This window comes from Protopterus annectens, chromosome 13.part0 (assembly GCF_019279795.1).
Source record: "Protopterus annectens isolate FY-2018-M chromosome 13.part0, PAN1.0, whole genome shotgun sequence".
Classification (NCBI taxonomy): Eukaryota; Metazoa; Chordata; order Ceratodontiformes; family Protopteridae; genus Protopterus; species Protopterus annectens.
This window is the reverse complement of record NC_056747.1, coordinates 1,171,488,050-1,171,499,836: the sequence shown is the minus strand read 5'-3', so window position 1 is coordinate 1,171,499,836 and position 11,787 is coordinate 1,171,488,050. Positions and strand designations below refer to the sequence as shown.

The window sequence follows — 11,787 nt, the reverse complement described above, 5'->3', positions numbered from 1 at the left end:
AATAAAATGAGTGCACAGAATACAGCTTTTGATGGGAAGAAAGCAGAGTTAGTGTTTTGAACAACTAGTTGAAGTGGCCATTATGTCTTTAATTTTTTCACACGTAACAAAAGTGTGTATACAGTATGGATTTTTATTTATTTATTTTTTTGCAGGGAGGCAGGCAGACTGTGTGTGATCATAAGATAACTCTCTGTGTGAGTATGTATGCGTGTGTACAGTATTGGGGGGTTGCAAGGAGATGTATTTGACAGGAATGAGCTGAAATACTATTCTTGCAGCCATTATTTATTTTACAGACAAATACACACACACGAGTTTATCTCTCTGTCAATACATATATAAATACACATCTGTGTATATGTGGGTGAGTGATTATGTGTATGTCTCTGTCTGTCGTATCTATCTATCCATCATATATTTGTACTTCAAACCATGGTTCCTTTTGTTGGTGGACATTTTACATTACTTCTTGAAAGTTAGAGATGGAATGGGCATATTTGATTGTGATAGACCAAAGTTGTAACTTTGGTAGGGTAAAACGGGTGGCTGCTCTAGGTGCAAGGTGTTCAAGTGCACGATTGGCATTTAGAGTGTGGGTGCAGTATTGAAATTCATTTAAAAATCTACAGGTGACATTGCTTCTTAAATGAATGGACCTAGCAGCTTAATGTGTTAGTAACTGTAGCAGAGAGCTTGCAGTAGCTGAGTCCAAGTTTCATTCTTTTTTTTTTTTTTTTTTTTTTTGGTGCTCAACTTTAGAAAGACTATTTTTTTGTTCATGTTTGGATTAAGGAAGCATGAATCTGAGTACTACCCAGGGTGCTGGATGACCTAGCTATGGTTCACATATATACATAAAAAGACATGAATGTATTATGTGAAAGTAATGTCCAGTTGTATATTAGTGTGATGCAGGAATAGTGTTGTTGGGAGGCCCCAAAGCTGAAGTTTGTTGAGGGCCCTCAACTTGGACTTATGAATGAGCTATGCCTTCATGTCCAATTTCAGATTTTTGTGATCTGGAATGATCCTTACATAAGGAGGGAGTCCATTTTAGGTTTCATGTAAATGTTTGTGGAAGACATTTTCACCAGTAATAAGACAATAATTTGGTCTTTGTGGCTTGAAGGCATCATCACTTTATGAATACAGTGTGTATTGTGAGGTAACACTAGTTACTTTTCTAATAAGACGAGCAGTAATTATTATGTGGTAGACTATCTACAGCTGTGATTAGCATCAGTGTGGCTCTTTCTGTAACAAAGAAGTACTTCACTTTGGGAAGGTTGGCGCAAAGATATTCTGTGCAGTGGGAAGGAGCAGTGAAATAGTACACTTTATTCGGTGTAATTTGCAGACATTTGGTGTTTTTCAGAGTTCAGAACAAGTAGTGGCAGTGTGTCACAAGTTGGAATAAGTTTCCAGTTGAGACACAAGCTTCACAATTCAGGAATGTGTCAGCTTTACAGACATGCATATCTCTACACTAAATTAACTATATACAAAACCCATCTATGCAGAGCACCCAAAAAGAGGTTTAAATGCTGTGAATTTATGCTAGTATAAACTCATATACCATTTTCCATGTATCTCTCTGTGTAGGATTTAGCCTCATGGAATACCACAAATATTTGTGAGCATAAATATGTTTCCCAGCTATCTGTTTGAATCCTTCCCATGAAAGAGCCGATCTATCCTTCCAGTTTAAGGTGATATAGTATTTTATCAGCATAAAAGATGTTATTAGAAAATGTATATTCTTAATGTCCTTGCCTACCGGGGGGATATGAAGGAGTGCAAATTGCCAAGAGAGCGTAGATTTTTCATAGCCCATTTTTTCCAGTTTGACTCTGAGGGCACACCAAAGTCTATATGAGCATTTGCAACTCCAAAAGATATGGATGATATCTGCTTCCATCTGAGGGCAGAATTGGCAGAAAGGTGGGATTTCCTTGTACATCTTGTTTAGTAAAGCTGGGGTGTAGTATGCATTATTTGTTATCATAAGTTGGGTATATCTGAATTTTGATAGGGGAATAGCTTTAGAAAATTTACAGATGGCTTGGGCAATGGACTTAGAGGAGATCGAGGGGTCTTGCTTTATGCAAACATCAGAATGGATAGCTTCTTTCGAGCATCTGAGTGTAGAAATTAGTTTATAAGTGTGAGAAACCATTTTCTTTTTACGAGTTAATAGGTTCCATATTACCTTACACAACTCTATTTGGGATTCAGGAATGTCAATATCCATCCAGAATCTATTACAGATGTCTTTAATTTGTCTAATCATGATGGTGTACTTGGTCGGAAGCTTAAGTTTATTTCTGATGGAAGAAATAGTCTCCATCTTGAGTGAGAAGAAGTCTAAAACAGTTCTACTTTTGATCAGTGGGAATGGAGTCAAATTAATCATGTTTTCGTTTAGTTTAATGTTAGGGTTAAGGTGTAAGGGTTGAAGAAGGTGAAAAGCTAAATGTAGATTTAGTGATTTAAACAGGTTTTGCGTGCATCTGATTTGATACCATAGGTCATTTTGAATTTTATATTTTCTTTTGGCAGTAATGTCTAGGAATGGGAGTGCCAAGGGATTAATGGAAAGAGTTTTGATATAATTGTGATATAGCTTGACCCAAGATGGGCACCAGGCATTTACTTCTTCTCTGAAGGTGGCAATATTAATTATTCTACTGCTTCTGTTTATTTCATACAAAAGCCTAAAATCTGGAAGACCTAGGCCACCTTTATCTTTGGGGTAAACAAGTTTTTGATAGCTTATCCTAATAGGTCTTGGGTTCCATATAAATTTCAAAAGAGATGAGTGTATATTATTAAAAATTTTATTATGCATCAGGGTGTTGGGAGCATTTAGAACATATAGTAGTCTCGGTAGAATATTCATTTTGATAATGGCTACGTTTGAGAAAACCGGGAGTTTTAGTTGGGTCCATCTTTCCAGGTCTTTTTGTATCAAGCTCCAACATCTAGAAAAACCCTCTTGTTGGTGTATGTTTCCATCTGTCTTGAAGGATATACCCAGGTATTGGAGGTGGTCACTGATTTTTATATTAGGTAAAGGTCTTTCTGTAGGTAATTGCGAGTAAATGTTAATTGGGAAGATCGTTGTCTTATCTAAATTCACCTTATAGTTCGAGAATTTGGAGAAAGTTTGTAAAGCATTATTAATTTTGTTAATATCAGAGTTGGGAAGGGAGTAGTAAATATTTAAATCGTCCACGTATGCCGAAAGAGGTATTTCAGTATTAAATAACCTTGGAATATAGTGGAATGTTCTCTGTTTAATTAGTAAAAGCAGAGGCTCTATATAGAGGTTAAATAAAAGTGGTGATAAAGGGCATCCCTGCCTAATACCATTATTAATCGCTATCCTTTTCGAGTTATGATTGTTTATTTGTAAAGTAGTATATGCATTTTTATAAAGGGTGTCAAGAATGTGGATAAATTGTGTAGGAAATTTAAATCTATGCAGAACAGAGATCAAGAATTTTTTGTTTATTCTGTCGAATGCTTTGGATGCATCAACAGCAAGGGCGTAAATAGGAGTATGTTTAATCAGTGATAAAGAAGACATAGCATTTAGGGTGAGGGTCTCGTCAAAAGTTTGTCTCTGATTTATAAATCCTGATTGTTCAGGGGACGTGATATTATTAATCACAGATTTCAACCTACTAGCTAAAATTGCTGCTAAAATTTTCATATCAATATTTAAAATAGAGATGGGTCTATAATTAGGATTGGTATTGTCTTTATTAGGTTTGGGAATTAGAATAGTTCGAGATGCATTTAGGTGAGGGTCGTAAACATCCTTCTCAATAATGAAATTAAAAAGGTGACAAAGAATGGTTGTTAGTTTATGACTAAAGGCTTTATAGAATTCGGCTGTGAAGCCATCCGGTCCAGGTGCTTTATTATTTTTAAGATTATTGATCGCTGAGATAGTATCTTTTTGAGTAATCACAGCCGCTAGTAAAGATTGATGTTGTTCTTCCATATTTGGCATTACTAATTTGTCAAGAAATAGGTTTAGTTCATGCTCATCAATGATACTAGGGGTGGGGTTGTATACTTCTTCATATATTTCTTCAAAAATTTTTATTATGTCTTGTGTGTTACATATATAATTTTGATGGATCTTAATTTTAGAAATAGGGGGCGAGTTGTTATGTTGGTTAATTAACCTCGCTAAAAACCTAGAAGGAATCTGAGCCCAGTGTGAATACTTTGCCAAGGTTTTGATTTCGTGAAATGATAAGTTTTCAGCCTGTAGGGATGCTAATTTTATCCGCAGCTGGTTAATCTCTTTCTCTAATTCCGAAGAGTATTTTTGTTGGATTCGTGTTTCTAAGGATTTAAATTCTTCCTGTATACTCCTCTCTTTAGAGATGTGATTGATCCTATAGTAGGCAGATTTATTGATTAATAACCCTCTTATCAAAACCTTAGTGGTAGCCCATGTAATATCAAACGGAGTGTTGTCTTTAAAGACCAGAATACATTGGTCTAGCAAGTTATCAATTTCTTTCTTAACATCGGTCTTTCCTAGTAGATTAGGGTTAAGTTTCCAACATCTCAACAAATTCTTTGGGGGGATAAATGGGGAGTGGTCTATAGTTAATGTAATCTTTGAGTGATCAGAAAGTGATCTCTGTTCGGTGCAGACAGTAGTTGTGAATTTCCGAAAAATGCCTGAAATTAGAAGTCCAGCCTGGACCAGGACTTATGGCATTTAGAGAAAAAGGTGTATCCTTTATTCTTCAGGTTGTCAGGATTAATACTGAAAGGGTCAAATAAATTAAAGTCATTTTTAAATTCTGAAATAGCAGAGGAGGCCTGTATATTATTTGAGGTCAGATTATTGGACCTGTCCAGAATAGGATCCTGGACAGAGTTCCAGTCCCCCCCTACTATAAAGTAATATCCTGGAAAGTTACGAAGAATGTTGTATAAGTTCATTATAAACTTGTGTTGGAGCGTACAAGGGACATATAAGTTTAAAACCAAGATAGGTTTATCCAATTTGTCTATTTTAGTTACAAAGTAACACCATCTTCCTTCCGGGTCTGATTCTTGTTTTAAAATAGAATGATCAAAGGATTTTTTAATAATGATAGCTACTCCCCCTTTATTAGTTTTATTCCCCGACGCTATAATATCCTTGATCCATTTTTTATTATTTATGGAGATCCACTGTTCTTTTAACAAGTGTGTTTCCTGTAATAAAATACAGTCCAAATTGGATTTGAACACCAGATGAAGGAATAATTTTCTTTTGTTATCAGATTGAAAAAAAAAAAAAAAAAAAAAGGAATGTCAGCTTTGTAATTCACTTTGAGTTGTGCGTACACATTCTTGGAAATCCTGTCCATGTAATGTTTAAAGAAAAGGGAGGGGTTACTCCCTCCAGATATTAGAATGGGACATTTGTGTTTCTGGGCAGAAAGTTAAATGTCATTGGGTTAGGGGAGAACTCAGTGAAACCCTTTTCAGAGTCCTAAAGAACATTGAATTTTATTCATTCATTCATTCATTCATTCATTCATTTATTCACTTATTTATGTAGTGCCCCCACCGTCAGTTGATCATCTATCCTTTTCTCAGCTAATTAACCCATTTTGCTTACTATCACTGGGGCAGGGATTTCCTGAGGAGGACATCATTCAGTAAGCCACAAAGGAGTGGTTTGGGATTTTTCTTTTTTGCCTTAAAACCCTCTGCACATGTGAGTAAGACTACTTACGTCATAGCTAACATTTCTCGCAGGTGACAGTGCAGTGGGTTGAGCCTCCTTCCCCAATTTCTGTGAGGGCATTTTTAGCAAGCAGTCTTGCCCACTGCCATAAGGCACCACAGGCAGTTCTCCTTTGTCCCAACCAGGGATAATCATACCAGCTTGTGTACCCTGTGAGCATGCTTACCCTCCTTCCTTGAGAGACACGAGTGGGCATCTCCTTTTTACTTCGGTTTCATCCACATTAGATGAATCCAGGTTGCATGGGTTGTAGTCAGGACTCCATCCCTTTACACTATGGAGCCTGGTACTTTTTTATTTTCATGGTATAAGTACCATCTGAACATAACTAAATCAGTTCCATTTTTGATTACCTCTCCTTGGACAACCTTTGGATACAAGTAGTGGACCTTGTTGCTTATAGATTAATTAGGCTGGCTACACATAGAGAAGATACCAAAAACCTGGAGAAGAGCGAATCTTGAAAATTGCTCTTCTCCTCAAGACTTCTTTTTGCATGGGGGCAAGACCCCCCCCCCAACCCCCATGTGGAGGCAAGCCACCCACACTCCCAGAACTTATATATACCAACTCTGAGATCTTCATACCTTGGAAAAAAGGGAATATTTCAAGAAGTGGCATCTTGGACTTGGTATATATACAAGTCTGATCTTTCAGCCATTCATTCTCCACATTTCGGGACTCACTGTAGCGTGCCTCCACATTTCAATTGGTGACCTGTGCGGAGACTACATCTCCATGTCAAGGTTGTATTTAGGATTCTCCTGTTCATCCATACTGATAAAGTCTTGAAGAAACCACTGTTTTGCCTGCCTGGATGTCTGTCCTACCCAATCCAGTAATGGTTTAAGACTAACTGAAAATATCCCAAAGGGATAGCTAAAGACGGTTAGCTAAATTCAACAAACCTTAGTTACAGCTTAGCAGTGAATCTTCTTCTGCATAAAAGAAATGCAAACAAAGACTGTTTTATCCAAAAATCTTTATTAGTTGATAGATTAGATCTAATACAGATCTTTAAAAGTTTCATCGTTTTAATGTAAGCTAAAGTGAGTTCACCTTTAAGTATGTTTGGTAGTGTGAGTGTTGGGGGTTAGCAACTATGTTATGATGTTGAAACTATCTTAAGCAGTCACTTTAAGTGAATATTCATCAAGCATCTTATTTTTGGAACGTTTTGCAACAAATAAACAATGGAGTCAGAGGTAATAAAATAAAAGTATTGTTAGTGTGACTGTGCAGTGGAAAATATTAAAGTATGGGTAGCAGGCAGTACATAACATTGTTTACATCTGCTGCAATGGCTAATGAGAGAAAGTTCATAGCTTGAGTGTAGCTGCAGATGAAAGTGGCCATATGTATCATTCTGTCTCTGTGCCCCCTCTTTCATGGTGTAGACTGGCTGTGACTGACCATTTGTGAGGCTGTGTGAATGCCCCTTTGCATAGAGTAGAAGTGGAGGCAGGGGAAGAATAGAGTGAGCTGGATTAAGTGACTGGGTGTGAAGGTTTTGATTAAGTTCAAGTTGCTAATAGTTTTTTTTTTTTTTTTTAAGTGAAGGAGTATTTTGTTGGTGGTGGTAAGGTTAAAAAGTCGGGTGCAAAAAATATATGTTTTTCCAGAATAAAGGAGAAACTAACCAATAAAGAGTTTAAACAGTTGTGAGGATGATTCCTTTGACCTAACCCAGTGGTGCAAATGTAGAGAGGTACTCTGTTGTGCATGTGACCCGATGTTGAGAATGAGTTAGTTTTAGCAAGGTCCAGTTGGATGAGGGGAGGGATAGAGCATTTTGAATTATGGATGTCCGCTGTGTCAGATACAATGGCCCATCTTGGAGGATTAATGCAGGACTGTGAAAATTGCTTGCAGTGACAGGAAGCCGTCTGCACTGAGCACAGAGAGCTACTGGCTTAAATACTGCCACAGACTGTACAGTACATGTCCTCTATGACAAGACCCAGCCTTACTCCCAGTAATCCTTTAAGCAGATTTTCTTGTTTTGCTTACTCTGCCTTAAACAGAATATGAAAAGTATGCTTTGCTTTCTTTAAATATTATTACAGTGGGAATGTATAGTGTGCACTTTCAAATAAAATGAGGCTTTGGGAGCTTTCATAATTTAAAGTATTAACATTGCAGTTTGGAGGGACAGGTTTATCTTGTAGGGGATTCAGCTGTTCTGGAATAGACTGCCCATCCAAAGCTCATCCCAGCTCATATTCAAGTGCATCTTGGATCTGTGGATGGGAAACGGTGCCCACTGTACTACTTTTGGATAAAGACAGCTCCTAAATGCTTTATCCATTGCATGGGTCCCCTCAAATTATCTACAGTATGACCCCAGTTATTCTTACTGGGAGTAATATATAATTATTTAATATGGGATAGGTAAGGCTAATCTAACACCAAATGGGATAGGTTAGTTCTAGCACCAAAAGGTAAACTGGCTAGGCTTAAAATGGCCAGCAAAGGCAGCTAGACTCGTATTTGACTATTAACCTATAAAACTGCTAAATTATGTGTGAGATAGGGCTTCTCCTAAGATACGAATAGCTTCCACTAGTTTAGATAGGGTAAGTTCTTGATTATCTAGTTGAACTAATTTATCCACCCACTTCATTACAACAAGCTGAATATTCGTTGACTTCATCAGGCCATTTCATAACAGTAGCAGGTTGTGTCAAGTTGTGTTAAATTTGTAATGATGTATTGTCTAAAAAGTCGTACATTTTGAGTAATGATTGCAGTGTTTTGTTTGAACTTAGTGTGTAGTCTCTTCACTTGGAGTGTGTATATATGCATGTACGTGTGTGTGTATATGCGTTTGTGTATAAGTGTGCACTTGTTCATGCTTAATGCTCACTGTCTTACTGTTACAGTAATGTGTATATATGTAGAATAACTACTGTGTTTTTGCTGTGCATGTCTTGATACATAACAACCATATGAGTTATTGTGGAGAGAAGAGATGGTAATAAATAACTTACTGGAAGTTAATGTTTACTGCTTAGCTGGATGATCTATATATATATATATATATATATATATATATATATATATATATATATATATATATATATATGCATTAATTTTATTTTGTTTTTGTTCTTAGGCAGTGGCTTCGTGATGCCTTAGAAGAAAATGACCCTACATCTGTTTTGCTATTCCTGGTTGGGACGAAAAAAGACCTCAGTGTAGGTTCCATGAGAGGGTTTTTTTATTATTTTTTTTTATTTTCCTATGCATATTATATTGATTTATTTGTCATTTGTTGAGCAGGAAGAGTCGGACTGGGCAGAATCCCATTTTCAGTGTAGGCCCGGGAAGTTCTTATATTTTCTGAGACTTACTCAACACTACAGGCTCTGTTTCTGTGATGATTAATTTTGCTGGAACTCTTGCTGATGTAGTCAAGTGTAGGCTTCACTGGGTCACACTCATTCCCAATATTATAGAGGGTAAAGAAAATATGGCTGAAGGTATTTGTTATACATACATTTTGTTGTACCTTCTGGTTTTCTTCACAAATGAATAAATTCTTTCTTCAACAGTGTTAATACTTGCTAGCTTTTCTGTAAATACTCATTAACCCTACAAAAGACGTAATTTATTGAGAAAAGCACATTAATCCAAAGCCAATTCTGAAATGTGCTACCAGAGCATGCGAGTTACACAAACATGTTGCTTTTTTATCCATGATGTTTGGCTGGAAAACTGTGAAGCATTGTAGCATCCATGTCTGTAGCTTTTTTAGCAATGGTGTTTATGTAAAAAGTATTAAAATATTGTAATATCTTGTTTTGTTGCATATATATTTTCTTAATCTTGAACCAAGATATAGGCTTCTAAACTGTTGTAGTTCAAACCCTGCGCTATATTCAGAATTCTTACAAAAAGCAAGCAACTCTCAGAATATTCACAAACTCTAGAAACACGGATGAATTATGTGCAGTGAAGCCAGTAGGACAACTGGTAGCAACAAAGAGAATCCAGTTGTGTTCTACCAAATTTTTAATTCAAATGTTGATAATATAAAATTAATTGAGTGCTTTCATTCCTGACATGAAGTTCCTAATGTCAGGAATGAAAGCTCTGAACAAATTTTATATTATCTGCATTTGAATTAAAAGTTTGGTTGAACACAAGTAGATTCTCTTTGTTTTTACCCATTGTCCTATTGGCTTAACCGCATGGAAGTAATCTGTGTTTCTATGTTCAGAATTACAACACTATGTTTTAAGCACTGCAAATATGTGCACCTTTGAGAAGCCAGTTAAACTTTTTAGCAGGCCTGTTGCATTTCCACTGAAACCAACTACATATTCTGCACATTTTGCATTACTGACATTTTACATGCTGTAAGGTTCACTGGAAGTGTCAGTCATGGGTTTAATGAAGAAAAATTATCCCAACTAGATTAGTAGAGTTTTTTTACATTTTGACATATTTACTATATATTTTACTATAAGACAACTGCGAGCTTCATTTCGACTGTCACAGGTAATGTAGCTCTAGCATTGTGGTTTGCAGAGCCTACATCAGTAACTTATTTTGCCACTGTCAGACATGGTCTGAGGAACATATACTAAATGTGTACTGAAAGAAGTGTTATAGCATGCTGCTTCTACCTACATATTATGACACAAAATTGATGCCAATGCAGAAGTGATAGTATTTATTGAGGAAGAGATATCTACATTGTTACAGTCACAGGCTCAAAGACTAAAGCTGTTAAGAAGGGTTTACTGGGTCAGCCTGTGGGAAAGGTTATGGAAGCAGAAAGTTTTGAATTTAAATGCCATGGCTGGCTATGGCCGCAGCATCCATGAATGCAGACAAAGGCACAGACCTGCATGATGCTGGGAAATGGGCATGCAGTAAGCAGATGCTAGAGATGGGAAAGAAAGCCACTTAATTTATTATTTATTTATTTATTTATTGGCATTTGTCTACCGGGATAGTCCACTGGGCCAAAATAACCCATTTTCAATGGAGGCCTGGGGAGAAAAGCTCCACAAAAACATGAACATAGACAAATATATAACAGTTAATACAATCTCCACAAAATATATTAATAATTGAAAGACTAGTTAAATTAAATGAAAAGTTAAATTATCAACAGTTACAATAATGCCAAACATGGGTTGCAGAGTGAGACAAAATACAGATTAAATGCTAACGTTATATACATCTTCTGCTGAAAGCTATAGTTAGGTTTTCTAAAGACGATTAAGGATCAGTGTTGATTTGGGATATGTAAAGAACACTATGGCAGCTATGTGAAAAGAGTATATTTATGAGGAAGAGGAAGTAAGGATTTAAAGGGTGGAGATTTGGTGCAAGTACATTTCCAGGATGAAGACAGAGTCTGTTGTAAAGAAATTTTGAATGATGCCAGGTTTTGATTATTTCTTATTGTAAAAGGAAGGGAATTCCAGGCTCTGGCAACAGAGTAAGAGTTAGAAGTTGGGTAGGTAGTTGCTAAATATTGGACTAAGGGCAGGGCAGAAAAAAGATTTGTAGATTAATTTATGCATAGTTTTTCAACTGCAGGTAGGAGAGGTAATGTGGACATTCTAGCCACTTTAGGGAGTGGAGGGCTATACAGTGGTGGGTAGAATATTTAGCATTTCTAGCAAACTTGACAACTTTGTTACAGTGTGCTTCTAGCTTAGTTATTAGGGAAGATTGTGGGTTAGTGAGTAATGGGGTCCCATAGATGAAGGAGGGAAGTAAGTAGGTGGTCACCAGGGTTTATTTAGTGGACATGTTTGTGCCGGTAGAGGATGTGTAGTTTCTGGTGTGTTTTGTTAATATTATGTTGTATGTGCAGGTCAGATTTTAGATGTTCATATATTATTAGACCCAGTAATTTAGTATAGGTAGCAACTTCAATTAATGTGTTGCTTTGAGGCTGAATGGAGAACTGAGCTTTCTTTAGGAGAGTTTTTTTCTTAGAGGTAGATAAAATTTACCCCTAAGAAATACAAGTGACTCAGTATGAGAGATTCATG

The 11,787-nt window shown here is 36.5% G+C and overlaps 1 protein-coding gene across 1 annotated transcript in view; it reads left to right on the top strand.

The window, feature by feature from the left end:
- RAB34 (RAB34, member RAS oncogene family) overlaps nt 1–11,787 on the top strand; it is a gene marked incomplete in the record, with an annotated part of 431,068 nt that overhangs the window by 296,688 nt on the left and 122,593 nt on the right. The window contains 1 exon segment of the mRNA XM_044055175.1: nt 8,886–8,967. Coding sequence (XP_043911110.1) covers nt 8,886–8,967 — 82 coding nt within the window.